Source organism: Sminthopsis crassicaudata, chromosome 1 (genome assembly GCF_048593235.1).
Source record: "Sminthopsis crassicaudata isolate SCR6 chromosome 1, ASM4859323v1, whole genome shotgun sequence".
Classification (NCBI taxonomy): Eukaryota; Metazoa; Chordata; class Mammalia; order Dasyuromorphia; family Dasyuridae; genus Sminthopsis; species Sminthopsis crassicaudata.
Genome location: NC_133617.1, coordinates 571,985,203 through 572,001,657, shown reverse-complemented (window position 1 = coordinate 572,001,657; position 16,455 = coordinate 571,985,203). Strand labels below are relative to the sequence as shown.

Sequence of the window (16,455 nt, the reverse complement as noted above, 5' to 3'; positions counted from 1 at the left end):
CTGTGGGCACTGATCCATGTCTTATTCTCTCTTTGTCCTAAATTCTTTGTGACTAACAAAGTGATCAAGAGACTGGGTGGCAGCTTAATTTTAATGATGGATAGACATCACCACCTAGTGGCTATTATACAGTTTACCTTGTCTGCAAATTTTAACGGCTTGATATAGCACCTTTTTGCTGCCTGATTCTGTCTGTTTCATATTGTCCTGGAGACATTTCTCATGAGTTAAGCTGCTTTTGATTCAGGTTATGAAATCTCAGTGTGAATTCTCTACATCATTATAAGCCTAAACATTCAGTATAAAGCTAAAAGATTTATCAAATATGTGTTGAAACCAATGAGTGTTGTCAATTATTTGACAAAACCTCAGCAACTGAGGAAAATTTAAGAGATAACTTTCTTATCCCTTGAACTCAGACACTGTAATAGGATACAGCGAAAAGTTTTCCTTGGCCAGATTCCTTAACAGGCTCTAAACTAGGTGAGCCGGAGGGACTGGTGGTTTTAATGCGAAGGTTGTTCAAAGTTTTATAAATTATAGCTGTGGTATGATGGGAGAAGCAGGGAAAGCATCAATAATTGGGCCATTCTGTTCAAAAGAAAAACAATAAGTAGAATTTAATCAATGACTCAAAACTGCAGCTAACTAAAATAATGACTAAGATTGCTAGGAGCTTTGCACATTTCATCCTCTAACAATCTTATGAGGCAGATGTTTGTATAACCTGATTTTCTTAGAGAAGTGAAAACTGATCCAACTTAGGAGAGGTTAAGTGACTTAGTCAGGGTCACACAGATTTTTAGTGTCTGGACTTCCTGATCACAAGTTCTACATGCTTCCATCACTTAGCTGACTATATAAATGTTGTTAATAATATAACCAATATATTATTAATAATATATTTAATATTTCATTAGATACATATACTGTCTACCTATATATAATATCAGGGAAGCCTCAAGAATATCTCAGTTTTCTCATCTGTAATAATTTTGCAGATGCTAATTGCATCTTGTTCTAGATTGCTTTTGTAGCTCCTTCCAGTTCTAGACTACCATTTGTAATGATTTGTAATGATTAACTACTTAATGAAGTCTTTTCTTAGTTCTAAAATATGTGATGCTTAGCTAGCCATTCAAGGAAAATACCATGTTAATATATACATATGACCTGTAGCCATAGCTTTCTTTTAAAAAAAAATCCACAAAGATTATTTTGCTAGCATTCAAATTTCCATCTCATTTCAATCCTTTTGGATTACTTTACATGAAGAGTACAGATCTGTCAAATGTTAATTAACAGTGGTAGTCTTAAACAATCTATCATTATTTCTTGTATTCTCTCTCTCTCTATCTATCTATCTATCTATATATATATATATATTTTTTTTAAAGTGATTACTTGTTTGTGGAAGTTCATTTAGTCTCCTGACCCTCAGAAGTATTTTACATCACTGGAGAATGGTAACCTTTCTCATTAGAATTCTAAATATGTCCATTTAATTGATATTGTAGCAATGCTATCCCTTCCCCATATTTTGAAGAAAGTAAGATAATTAGTGTGGGTGTGTTAAGCTTTCTCTTAAGCTATTTCTCCTCTCTCTGAGTTAAGGTGAGTACCACTGATTTTATATATCTCTAGGTCAAACATGTCTCCCCTGTCTCTTATTCTTATCTCTATATAAATATAGACAGTCAATAACACTTATAAAGGCACCTACTCTGTGCCAGTTGCTGTTCAGTCAATTTCAATCATGCCGGACTTTGTGACCCTATTTGGGATTTTCTTGGCAAAGATACTGGATTGGTTTGCCATTTCCTTCTCCAAAGATGCTAAATGCTGGAGATGCAAAGGATAAAACTGTTCCTATTATCAAGGAAGCTTAGAATTGAATGGATATAGATATTTATTATTGTTCGATTATACATGACTCTCTATGACCTCACCTCCTTGGCAAGATTTTGGGATAGTTTGCCATTTCCTTCTCAAACTAATTTTACAGATGAGGAAACTGAGGCAAACAGGTTTAAGTGACTTCTCCAAGGTCACACAGCTAGGAAGTATCTGAAGTCAGATTTAAATTTAAGAAGATATGTTTTCTTGATTCCAGGCATATAACTCTAATCACTGGATATAGATATAGAATTATGTGTACTATTCACACTTACATACAAACATATGTAGATACACACATAAATATCAGAATGTTAGTACATATATAAATCTGTCTCTATCATTATGTATACCTATGTATATATATGCATATATATGTATAATATACATATACATATATATATTACTTAATTCAATTCAGCAAACTAAATGTAAGGCCTGTATTGCAGCATATATTGATATCTATGAAATGTCTAGAAAGTCTAGAAGATGTTAGGAGGACACAATCAAAAGCTGCACCAAATGAGAGTAGGAATGGGTTAGGACCTATATGCATCAGTGGTGAAAGGAGCTATATTGGTGAGATGATAGATCAATTAAAGTAATAAAAAATATGGGAGGTGCCTTTTAATTGGTTCTTGAGTTTTCTGATAAACTTTAAAAGACAATGCCTCTGAGTAGTAGTCTTTTTCATTTGTATTCCACCTATTTCTGACTCTGCAACCTATGAAAAGCTATTTCCCACATTTTTGTTTAGTCATTTTTTCAGTTATGCATCCATTTTTTGTCATGCCTTTTGGGGTTTTCTTGGCAAAGATACTGGAATGGTTTGCCACTTTTTTCTCCAGCTCATTTTTCACATGAGGAAAAAGCCAGACTTTTCAGGGTCAATTAGTAAGTATCCAAGGTGGGATTTGAATTCAAACTTGAGCCTTTCTGACTCCAGACCTGACACCTGACACACTATCTACTGCACCATTTCCCCCATAGTTATATAAGAGATTCACTAGTTAAGTGTGTTTTCATAGTGTTTTGTATTTTAAAAGGCAAAAAAGGAATATTGTTTTCCCATAGTCTTGCATTAATAGAAAATAACCATAGGTTATCGTTAGAATCCATACTAAAATTATAATGGAAATTATAGTAATTATTTTATTGTCTTTGTTATTAATTTTTGGGTTTGTTGCTTTTGCTTCTAAGCCTTCTCCAGTATATGGGAGTTTAGGTCTTGTACCTAGCGGGGGTGTGGGATGTGCAATTGTTGTAAGTCTAAATAGTACTTTTTTAGGTTTAATTTTTTAAAAAAATTATTTGGGGAGAATACTGGTGGTGTTTGGTTGTCCTAAAAGGCCTTCTTTCATTAAGTTTTTAAATAAGAAAATTAAGGCTGGTTGCTAATTTTATTTCTGGCTGACCATTTCTTCATCTTAATAGTAGAATAGAAGTCACCTGATTAAATTCTCTGTTCAACTTCATATTGTTTTGTGGATTTATCCCACAAGTTGTCTTTTGACTACCTTGGAATTTTAAAATTCTGACTGTTTATCACAAAAGTTCACTTTATTTCATAGATAAAAAGGATGACTAGTAATTGAATGACAACAGGTATCTGAAAGTCTGAGCTAGCAGAAATTCAGCTTAATAGAATACAAATACAATCTGGTTTTAGTGAGTTATTTATTACCTTTAGGAGTAGAGCTCATATACTGATGGAATGAAGATATGCCTAAGGAGGTAGAAGTTCTTTATTAGAGAGGGTACTTCTGAGTGAGAAAGATTACCTATCATCTCTGGTTATGATGGTTATATATGTTTTTCTTGGCATTTGATCTCCTTTCTCAGAGAAGTGTTCTCTTCAAAGTATCTCTTGAACACTGTTATTCAGAACAAAAATGCTTTCTGCAGTGGAAGGGCGTTCTTGATTACTGTTGCCTTTTATGTTAATGGGAAACTCAAGTGTATTATTTTTGTTTTCTTTGAAGCAAAGAACAGGTCCTATGAAATAAAAGAGTATAAACATTTGTCAAGTTTAAGACTGGCTTTGATGATAGCTAGCTTGAATCTGGTTTGAGTTTTTCAGAATAAGAATCAGTAATAATTTCCTTCATTTATAGAGAGAGGGAGAATTCACATGAAGATATAACTATATAGCAGAGCTATTGGATTTGGGCCAGTGTTTCTTGGATCCCTTTATGGATTTGGCAACTGATCTTTTTGGACGAACATGATGAGGGAGCAGAGTGGTGGAAATGAATAGTGACTGAAACCAATTTAGCTGAAATAATCATCTGTTTAGAAGACAGTTTTATTTTTGCAGAGAGGTACAATGATGTGGTTGATAGAGGGCTATGTTTGAAATTAGAAGACCTGAGTTCAAGTTCTACTTCTTATGAGCACTAGCTGTAGGATTATAGGCAAAAAATTTAATCCCTTATTTCCCCAGGCAATTCTCTAAGACTATAAACTACAAATGAATCAGAATGGGGAAAATTCTCCATCCTGATATCATATCCTTAGATAAATAAATAAAATATTTTTTACTGAAATTGAATTCAGTTTGGTGAACTTTTATAACTTAAAGTAAACAGGGCACATTATTGGGCACACACAAAATTTAGAAAAGACATAGTTATTTTTCTCATGGAATTTATATTCTAATGGAGTTAAGTTAGTAGCTTGGGAAATGAGACATTGATCTATAATTTTAGTTCACAGTCATACATGATGTATATATTAGAGAGATACAGAGTTAAAAAGTGACATGTGAGGTCCAAGGGGAAGATGGTGACTCACCAGGTAGATGGAAGGATTAAGTTAGGCTTTGTGAAGAAGGTGTTATTGGAGTTAGACTTTAAAAAACTGATAGGAGTTCAATGGACAGAAAAGGGAAGATCAATCAAGAAGAATTTGTTAAAGTCTTACTATGTTCCAGGAATTATGCAAATACTCTAGGGATAGGCAGGAAAAAAAAAAAGCAGTCTCTCCCTTAAGTATCTTATAACAGAGAAGACAGTATGAACCTATATCGGATATAGAGATAGATAATAAATAAATTTTATTATAGGTAGATAATAGGTAAGAAAAATAATAAATAGATTGCGTTATAGGTAGATGATAGATAAAATAGGCAGAGCTAGATAGATAAATAGAGAAATAGATAAACAGATGAAGTAGATGCAAGTTGACTTTAGAGGAGAAATCCCTAGAAGCTGGGGGGGGGGAGCAGGAAAATCGTTCTGTAGAAAATGTTACTTAGAGTTTTGAAGGGATTCTAAAATGTGGAAGTGGGGAAGAGAGAACATTCTAGACATTCCAGTGACAGACAGTGCAAAAGCATAGACACCAAGACCTCTTTATAACCAAGCCTAGAGAATAATAAAGGAATTTAACTGGATATAATTTAAAAACATTTCTAAAATGCCTTTTACATGTAAGACATGGGATCAGGTGCTGGAGGTACACAAGTGAGAACAACTACAAACAAACTCACTACCACAAAACAGTTCCTGACCTTTAGGATGTTGCCTTCTATGGCAGAACATGCTATATAAATAAGTATAACATATTTTAAAGACTAAAAAATACAAAGTAGGAAATCAGCAGAATTCCAAGAATATTGAAAGGGCAAAAGGGCACTGATGCATATTATGGACACTTATCCATGTAGCTTGAGAAGAGGGAGTGGATCTACATAACACTACCTAGAGAAAACTTTTGGTTCTGCTCCTGTTGGAGTTTAGATTCTCCTGGGAATGCTGCTGATTTCTCTCTTCAATCATTTTTCTCCCAAGAGTGAGAAGGTGGTGGAGGAGTTCTGGTTTACTCTGTACTCAAGAAACACATGTTCCCTGAAACAAAGGGAAAAAATAATATAATTTGTAGAACATAAGTTAGTCCATCATATTTATTGGCTCAGACAATGATCATAAGTTCTTTCCTCACACAAACTCCATGATGTAAGTGATATAGTTATTTAAGTCCATTTTTTTTCTATTTTCTATTTAGTATTTATTTTAGTTCAGTATTTGAATACATAAATGGTCCATGTTTTAATCTGTGTGAGGTCCTCTTATACTAAGACAGATCATAATCATCTATACTGAGGTAGTTTAATGCCATGAATAAAGATTGCTTTGCCTGTGATAAACTTTTCTTATCTTCAGACAACATCTTCAGACTATCATCCATCCTATCCTAGACATCTTAATTTGGTAGGATCTTATAGAGATTCCATAATGATATCAGTCTTTTAGAACCCAAGGCAACTAGCATACCATCAGGACAGAATTTTAGCAGTGGACTCTTTTTAATCATTAAAAAATACATTTTCTGATACTAAGTCACATATTAATTATATGTATGTGTGTATGCGTATACATATCCTCATAAGTAGCACTAATGACTATAGAAGATCAGGTGTTACAAAGGGCAATCATTTGTTCCAAGCTTGGCAATGTTGCTGAAACAAATTAAAGCAGCCTAGCCAAGAAAAGTCCAAGCAGTGATGTTGCTGTCTGATAGGAGGCAACAACAATGTCACATGCCTGTGGATATCAGACGTTTTTGTAAAAACCACAAAGTTGAGATTTGGTTTTGTACCACTAGGCCACAATTCTGTCAAATAACAACCCAGAGCACAAGTTTTAAAGTAGCTCTTGGTGCCAAGAACAATTCCCAACAAAGGCTATATTAAACCTTTGGCCAGAGGCTTGAACTGGGCCTATTTTATTCTTGAAAATCAAGCAATGGAAAAGTGATGTAGCTAAGTTTATTTCAGCATGAAAATGAAATCTTAATGGCTTAAGACTGTTAGGAAATTTATGCTGCTCCAAACAGGTAATTGAGTTTGATAACTAGATGCTGCACCCACTGAATGCATGTTCTAAGAAAATGTCATAAGAGAAAAAGTATATATATATATATATATGTATATATATATATATATCCTTCCTAATAGTTTTATTGATTATCAAGGAGGAAAAACAAGCTTGTGTGGCTAATTTTTTTCCATAATGTGTCCACAAAGGCCACTATGAGGTAATTTAATGGTGATAGACAAGTATTTAACTTGAAAAGTAATTTACTGGTCTATAGAAGACTCTCTGAATTTTCAAATAAAATATAATTACTGTAGGAATGATAAGTCATTGATCAGAGAAAGGATATGGGTTTTATACTTAGTCTTTATATGAACTTCTTCTTATTTGGTGTTTATTTTTATATTGCCCTAAGATCTTTGGTTAATAACAAGATGGTAACATACAAGGAAATGGTTATACATTATTTTTCCCACCTTTAAAACATGTTTTTTCTCAATTTTTTAAAGGAGAAAATTAAAGACAAAGGCTGGAGGTTGGGGTTGGGATTGAGGAAAGAAGGGTAGACACAGTAAAAGATATTCTGATTAGAAATTACTTCTTCTTGGTTCTTCCCTTGTGGCATTTTGGGAGTAAAACACCTTTACAAAAAATGGGAAGGAGACTTCTATCATAATACAATTCACAATAATTCTGGTAGTCTATGATGCCAGGCTTAAGTATTCCCAGGTTTTGAGAAAGTGGGGAAGATAGAGTGGAATGACTATCCTTCTTGACATATTTACCAAATCCTATGCTTCTAAAGAGTTTTTTTTTGTTTCTAGACATTGATAGCATCTTTTGAAGATTGTCTTCACAATATTATTAAGTCACTTGTCTCTGAGTTAAGTGTATAATTTGAGGAAGGTACATTTGCTGCCTTAAAGGCAAAGGAGAGATGATAGTAAGAAGAGAGACTGACAAAGGATAAGGTCTATAGGAGGGAAGACAGTGGTAGAAGATGAATTTCTGGCTATCTAGACTTCATTTTTCCTCTAAGAGGAATCCAGTAGCAATTCCAAATGGCAAAGTTGTTTTGTGATGCAAGATGGGCATATTAGCAAAAGAAGTCACAGGAGCCAGTAATTCTTGAATTTGATCTATTCTTTTTCCCTTAAAGAGTCAAATTGCCCCCACTAATATATTTAAATAGATGACTTTTAAAAATTCAAATGGTAATTTTTGCAATCATTATTTTCAAAAAGTGACATTTTAGCTGACAATTGCCTTTGACTATATTTGTCTAAACCATACATTGACACAAAAGCATAGTGCTTCTATAAGAAAACAAAAGCATTAATATCGTTTGAGGTAGTAGGTAGGGATATTTATCAAAAAAGCAAGCCTTTCCATGTATCTCATTTTATAAATAATTTGGATGAATTGAGTGTCCAATGCAGCAATCTTCTTTTGATGAAGGCATATAGAAAATTAAAACAGAATTCATATTGTATTATTGTTTTTGTATACATGAGAAAAGCAGCATGGTGTAGTGGATATAGAGCTAGTCAAAAGTCAAAGGGAACTGGATTCAAATTCTATTTATAACAAATAATATTTGTGATACTGAGCATGTCACTTAACTCTCAGTGTCTTTTGGCAGCTTTCTTATAATCTCAAGAAGGAGTTTCCTTTCTGGTAATTCTCTGCACCAATGATATCACATTTATAGACTAAAAATAAATGTGTGTATAAACTTGCACTGACTCAAAATTTTAGAGCTAGGAACAGATCTTTGAAGGCATTTAACCAAATCAAATATTCATATGTTTAAAATGGGAACTTGAGGGAGGGAGAAATAGTCTCTGGTCAAAGATATATCCCTTAAAGAGCAGCAACAGGAAACCCAGTATCCTAAGTGACCACACTTCTTTTGGAAATAGCTGTGTCAGCTAGTGAATTACTAAAGAATACTGATAAATAGAAGCATATATAATATGGCATTATACAGATACACAACACACACATATACATATATGTATATATATTGAATTTTTCGTCAAGATATATGGCATCATGTCAACATCCAGAATCAAGATTTTCACTTAGATGCATTGATCATTGCCAATATTTCTTAAAATCGATGTTTAACACATCATTCATAGTGACTACCTATTAGTGAGATTTCCTTTTAAAACATTAATTTTGATCTGAGACAATGAGAGCATCAGAATGGTGGTTTGTTAGCATAGTTCTAAGTGTACTCCCCATAAAAACAAATGGTGTGTGGCTCTGAAATACTTCTAGATCAACAAAAATCAAAAATATTCTGCAAGAGTTAAAATCAAAAGGCAAGAAAAGATTAAACATGGCACATTCAGACATCTGGGAATCAACTTCAACCAGGTCTCCAGGAAACGAGACATAACATGTGCATGAACAGCAATAATTATAGATTCCAAAGAAATTCCACATATAATAACAAATATCCCTAAAGACAAGGGGTTTTATTACAGGAGCATATAAACTTGGTGAACAGGCAATTTGGGGATATTATGTATATTTTCCATTAAATATCTAAAGCTCTTTTTCCTTAACACTTCTACATGAATTTATGATGAATAGGTCTTTCAAGGCAGCATGATGTAGTGGAAACAGTCCTCAATTGGACATTAGAAGAGGTGGGTTCTAACCCTTCTCTGTTCCTATGTGATCTCAGGTAAATCTTTTAACCGTTCTTGCACCATCTAGTCCACAAAATTATTGTAAGGATCTGATGAACTAGTATACATAAAATGGATTGTAGCCACAAAGTACTATAACAATAAAAGCAATTATTCTTACATGTTCCATTGAATATTTGAATATATTCTATTTTAGATGTGTTTAAGTTTTTTTTTTAAGAGACAAGGCTCCTTACTGATGAGTTATGTGCTTTCCCCCCCTCTACTTTTACAGCAATATGAGAATTGGAGGCCAAATCAGCCAGACAGCTTTTTTTCTTCTGGAGAAGATTGTGTAGTGATAATTTGGCATGAAAATGGTCAGTGGAATGATGTCCCATGCAATTACCATCTCACTTATACCTGCAAGAAAGGAACAGGTAATTCTCTCTATGTGAAAAAAGTGTATTTTAAATTAATGTGCATATGAGAGTTATCATGTAGCTGGAGAGAGAATTAATCATTTTTTTCAAGGCTCCATGAAAATTATATAATAGCTGGGAAATTATTCTATTCTTACTCTTCTGATACTCAAGAAGAGCTTACTTCTAAACTTCCTTAGTTTTCAGGTTCATTCGGAATGATGGACCGTTTATATAATAAAAATATCTCCCAGCCATATTTGTTTTTCATTAAAACCCTTGGGAACATATTATGAAGCATCCATCAAAACTGCTATTAATCATGGTTCTTATTTTAAAAATTTAAATAGTTTTTTATTTACCAGATATATGCATGGGTAATTTTACAGCATTGACAATCGCCAAACCTTTCATCATGGTTCTTATTATGGTGGGACTGGTATTGGTCTTAACCCTTCTATCAAGGGTGTGGCAAATTAGATCAACTAAACTTCTAGCTAAGTATATTTTTATCCTGCTATATAAATATGATAGACAGATATTCCTTCTAAATATTAAATTGCAATTCAAATATTATGCAATTATTTGGTATTCAGACTTCTGTTGTTCAAGCTACCATTGGAAAAGTTGCATGCAGTGATTCTTTGGGGAGCTATCTTCCCTCTACTTTCTGATAAATTGTTCTTTTTTTCATTTTTTTGCTAAGCAATATCTATTGTGTATATGTGTAGGTGTTTGTGTATGGACTTAGGGAAGCATACCTTAGGGGCTGTGGTAGAAATCAGAAGTGAATGCAAGGGAATTTTACCACACTGGGACTGGAGGAATTAAGTCATCTTCACTTGTTCTCTCTTCTTTGTGTGCTACACTGATTTCTTTTAAACATTCAGTCAAAATGCAGGGTAAGCTCATTTTCATCTGGAGATAGACACATAACAAAAGGACAGATAAAAAATAAATAAGATTTAATGGTAAGGAGCAATATGGTAGTACAGCGGTTAGAGTTCTAGGTTTACAATAAGGCTCATCTTCTTGTCTTGAAATCTGGCCTCCAATGTTTACCATCTCTGTGACCCTAGGCAAGTCATTTCCCTTAAACCCTGTTTGCCTCAGTTTCCTCATATGTAAAGTGAGCTGGGGAAGGAAGAATCTCTGCCAAGAAAATCCCAACTGGAGTTACAAAGAGTCAGACACAATTGAAAATGACTAACCAACAACAACAACAGTAATGACAAGAAATTTCAGTTCTTTAGGCAATGGTAAGGCAGGTCACTCCTTAACTATGTCAATTAGCCTTTGTCAATTAGAGAGAGCTCCAAATTCTCATTCATACATGAATTATGATTGATGAATTATAATTCCGTTTGGAATAGTAGCATTCTTCCTTTATAAGTCATAGCTGGCTTCCATCCCTTCCCTCTGGTGTTCTAAAATTCTTGCCAAAATTCTCCTTACTCTATAACTTGCATATGCCATGATTTTTCAGTGTCTTCTTCCAAAAGGAAAAATTACAGTTCTCCTCATCATCCTTGTTTATGCAAGGCTACATTCATTTGTAATATCAGTATTTATGTGTATATATAATTATTTATATATAAAATAATATAGAATATTATATATATATTATATATATATATGTATATATATATATATGTATATATATATATAGAAATAGGGAGTAGTAGATGAACTTTTGAGCTTGGAATCAGGAAGAGATGAATTCAAATCCAGCCTCAAACTCACTAGCTGTGTGACCTTAAGCAAGTCACATAACCTTTTTTGCTTTAATCCACAGGAGAAGGAAATGGCAAACTACTTCATTATCTTTGCCAAGAAAATCCCACATAAGGGTATAAGAGTTGGCAAAAAGTGACTAAATGACTAAACAATAACAATGACAACAGCAAAATTTAACAAAAATTAACTCAAAAGTACTTAAATTTTATTTTCAAGCTAAGTGTTTTATGATTTTTCACTGTATAATACAAACTCTATTAGTTTAACAGTTGTTTTGTTTTGTTTTTCCTTTCCAGTCCCTTGAGTTCCAAATTAATAAGATTTCTTTGTTATGTGCCACTATTGACTAATGTAGGTTGATGAAGGGTAGAATTTCCTAGTAAAAATGAGAAATCATAACCAATAGGCTTCCCTGTCCAATTTTTTTTCTTTTGGTTGACTCAGAATGCTCTGTTTGGGATTGTTATTTATTATTTTGATGACCAGTGTTCACTCTCTCCACTAAGGACAGAACAAGAGGAAATGGGGAATTAAATTGAAGCAGAAGGGATATTGATCAGAAATGAAAGAGGGCTTCCAGATTGTGAAGCTGTGGGCTTGTTTTATATTCTAAGTTCCTTGAGGTTGAGGACTGTTACAGTCGAACCTGCTTTGTCTAGTACCATATGGAGGTGGGTATTAAATAAGAAAAACCTCTGTCTTTGATGATGATGAAAGACAGTGATTAATCTGGAACTTATTTTTCTCTAATGTAAATGTGCTGTGGTCTGTAAGGAAAAACAGTAGCTATACTCATAAATGCGATAGGGCAGTGGATAAAAAGTACTTGGCTTGTAATCAGAAGACCAGGATTCAAATCCTGGTCACTAAACATAGTCAAGTTATATACCTAAATCTCAATTTCCTTATTTATAATATGAAAATGAAAACACTGGCCCCAGTTAGGTCACAAAGTAGTTGTGAGAAAAGTTCTGGAAATCCTCAAGCACTGCACAGAGATGACTTATTATTATAAGTATTATCCTACAGGAAGTTCCATTCAATGGAATCACACATTTGGGTGACTTCTGTCATTTCCCCCCCCCCCCCAATTAGGAACAGTTTATAATGTAAGCACTGGCCCACACTTGTTTATTTGGAATGTTTTCAGAGCGTTACTATCTAGAAGATGAGATAAAGTTGTATTAGCACTGAGCTCTATATTCTTATAACAAAAATAGAATGAAAAATTCTATAATTCATGATTCAAATTAATTTTATAGCATAAATTTCTGAATTCCAAATGGTTTCCTTAGTTACGGATTATTAGATATGATGCCTTAAGTCCTAAGGTTGAATTATATGAAGTATATAATATTCAGATATATTTGGAAATGACTCTTATTTTTCTTTAGTTGCTTGCGGTCAACCCCCTGTTGTAGAAAATGCCAAGACCTTTGGAAAGATGAAACCTCGTTATGAAATCAACTCTATGATTAGATATCACTGCAAAGATGGTTTCATTCAACGCCACCTTCCAACTATCCGGTGTCTAGGAAATGGAAGATGGGCTTTGCCTAAAATTACCTGCCAGAACCGTAAGTGGTCATTTAGAAAGAACGGACAACCCTGCTTTAACAACTATTAGCCACCCACAATATTCCACCTGCGGTATCGGTAGTTTAAGATACGGAACAAGTAATATTGTTGTGTTCTCTTTCTTTTTCTTTTTTTCCTTTCATATAGCATCCTCATACCAAAGGACTTATTCTAAGAAACATTTAAAAAATTCCTCATCAGCCAAGGACAATTCAATAAATTCACCGAAACACTATCATCGCTGGAGCAGGAGGTGGCAGGACTCAAGGCGCTGATCCCTCAAATGGTGAACATGGATTTTCATCATTTCAGCCAAAGTCCTAACTTACTGTGCCTTTCCTATCACTTTTAGAAGTATTATCAGATTGTTTTGAAATTTTGGATCAGCATCCACTAACTTTGGGCCATGATGCCCACAAAACATTTCAAATAAAAGAATTGAAGTTTAACAGGAAAGTTTTTAAAAAGGGACAAAAGAGAGAGAGAGAAAAGAAAAGTGAAGCAAGGAAAAAAAAATCTATTTCCAGCCTATTCAATTTCTTTAGTTTTTTATATGCCTCCAGTGGGGACCATTTTATAATGTATGCCAGCCTATTGTACTATTTAAACAGCTCAATTTCAGCACCAATGACAATGTAAATAAGATGATTTAATGTTGTTTTTAATCTTGTATATAAAATGCAAAGTCACATTAAGTTCAGGCATATTTAATGATGATTATATGGCCTCAGAGGCCTTTAATCATTTACTCAGCTGCTTTTATGTAGTTTGTTTAGGCTGGAAATAGTTTCAATTATTCTGTATATGTCAACAAGACTAAGAATGGCTCTTACTGGACACAGCTAAGCAAGCTTGTAGGATGCTGCACCACTGCGCGATAGGTGCAGTTTGCTTCCCTGTGAAGCTAGGACAGTAGTACATGAAGTGGAATCAAGGCTCAACTAGGGACTGCAACATGGAACATTTTTGGACTGCATTTTATCTTCATTATTCAACAAGAAAGGACTACAGAAAGGACTTTCCTATGGCCAAGAGTATCTTTAGGGGTCAAAGTGCTAATTATTAACTCATCCAGGGTCACTTTCTAATGATTTTCACAACACTAACTAGTTTTCAGTTACAGATTTCTGCATTTCAAATGGATACAGACCTGAATCTTTTTTAAGGTTAAACAACAACAACAACAGCATCAATGACACACACCGAGAAATAATTTTGTACATATAACCATTTTTAATCTTTTATAAAGTCATGAATGTTTATGTATGAATGCTGCAGCTGTGATGCATACATAAATAAATGAAGTAAGCCATACGGATTTAATTTATTGGATGTTCTTTTTCCCCATGATCAGAAAATTGTCCTAGTTTAGTGGTTACTTTTCAGTGTTAGTCCCTATATTTCCCTCATTCAATTTGGTTCCGTGTAATGTATGTGCTTTGTCCCTGACAAAATAATGTGATGAATACAGTGCATCATTTGTTTATTAAGAAAAGAGTGAAAAATGTGTATAGCTTTCAGAAGATGGTATTGTCCCAGTCAAAGCGAAAAGAGTATACTTGGAAATAGTATAGGCAATTCTTCATGTTAGATGGAGTGAGCATAGGACTTCTTCCCTTATCCTTCCCCTTTCAGTCCACTCCCTTTTGTCTGGGTAGTTAACTGCTGAAGGTGACTTAGAAACACCACCCACTAAATGTAACCTTAAAAAAAAAAACACCCTGTAATGGAAAGAAGGCAATGGGATCTTCTCCTCCTTTAGAATACAAAGACTGCAAGAAGAAGAGAGAATAAATACAAAATTGAAGTAGGACAGTAATTCAAACAGATGACCTCTCATTCAAGTACACCTGCCATGGCTTACAAGAAGGTACAGTGGCTACAATAATACATCATCTTTAAGGAATTCCCACTGGCTGCTGCACTCAATGTAATCATACTTTTGGGTGTCCTAAAAGGCAATACAATCAGTGTTGACCTGTATGTTTTCTTTTCTCTTCCATTACAATGCACATAATACTTTCTTATATTTATATTATAACTTGTAAAGTGTATAATGTGAATGTCTGTTTTTTTTGTGAATGAAAATCTAAAATCTTTGTAACTTTTATATCTACTTTTGTTTCACCAAAGAAACCTAAAAATCTTGTTTTGCTATACTGTGATTTGTCTTGTTCTTTCATGACTCTGAATCTAATTAGACGCCAATACTTTTACAATGCATCACCATTAATTCATTTCTAATAGGTCCTGAATAATTGAAAGATTAATTAAAATCTCTATGCAAAGAGTTGAAAGGGGGTTAACCATAGCTATATCTTTGATAATGCAAAGCTCAGGGAAAAGCTAAAACTCTTGTGCAAATATTTTCAGAACTTTCTCGATATCCTTCCTCTTTGCTTCTTCAACACACATTTGCCTTAGTTTTGCAAAGGGCCAACAATAGATACACACAGTATAAGCAATCTTAATTTTCATCAAGTTTAGATTTTGTTGCGCCTGACATTCTCATTGCCAAGCTAAGAGAATAGAATCCTGAGTATCCTGGCTGACTGATTAATATGAAAGTAATTAGTTATTATTGATTCAAGTGAACTTACTAGGAAAAAATAAACTTTGATTCATTGGGTTTCATTTGAATCAATATCATTATTTAATAACAGTAAAATATATTCAAGAATATATTCTGCAAGTGATTTTAAAAATCTATATCTGTGATTTCATCAGTATGGAAATTTCTGATTATACATAAATTCCCACCATTAATGCAGATGGCAATTCATATATTATATAAATATATATTCATATAATTCATATAATTTATATGAGACAGAGAAACTCAGAGACAGAGAAAGAGAAAAAGAAAAATACAGAGAGATAGAGAGAAAAAAATAAAGATGGTCGAGGCAATAAGATTAAATGATTTGCCTACCAGGTTAATATCAGAGGCAGTGCTTGAACTAAGTTTGGTTCTCCGTCTATTTATACTACATTGCCTCTTTGCCAATGAATGATTGTTACTGAGGATGAAAGAAAAAAAGGAGGAATATATATTGATATAGCACATAATATGTGCTAGGCATTGTGCTGCTAAATATTTCACAAATATTATCTCATTTATTCCTTACAGCAATCCTGTGAATTGGGTGCTAAGATTGTGCCCATTTTATAGTTTAGGAAACTGAGGCAGAGATTAAGTGACTTGTCCAGGGTCATATAATTAATAGGTGTGTGAGGTCAGATTAAACTCATGTCTTTCTGACATCAGGCCCAGCATTCTAACCACTATGCCATTTCATTGCCTCTATGCCACTATAAGTAGAATTCAATTGTATAAGTAGATTTTAATAACTTGGCAATGGA

At 33.6% G+C, this 16,455-nt stretch overlaps 1 protein-coding gene across 2 annotated transcripts in view; it reads left to right on the top strand.

The window, feature by feature from the left end:
* VCAN (versican) overlaps positions 1 to 15,257 on the top strand; it is a 128,047-nt gene extending 112,790 nt beyond the window's left edge. For both annotated transcript variants that reach the window (XM_074282150.1, XM_074282149.1), the window contains 3 exons: positions 9,651 to 9,795; positions 12,909 to 13,091; positions 13,240 to 15,257. In XM_074282150.1, coding sequence (XP_074138251.1) covers positions 9,651 to 9,795; positions 12,909 to 13,091; positions 13,240 to 13,367 — 456 coding nt within the window. In that variant the 3' untranslated portion in view covers positions 13,368 to 15,257. The remainder of the gene's footprint in view (positions 1 to 9,650; positions 9,796 to 12,908; positions 13,092 to 13,239) is intronic.
* The last annotated feature ends 1,198 nt before the right edge of the window (positions 15,258 to 16,455 follow it).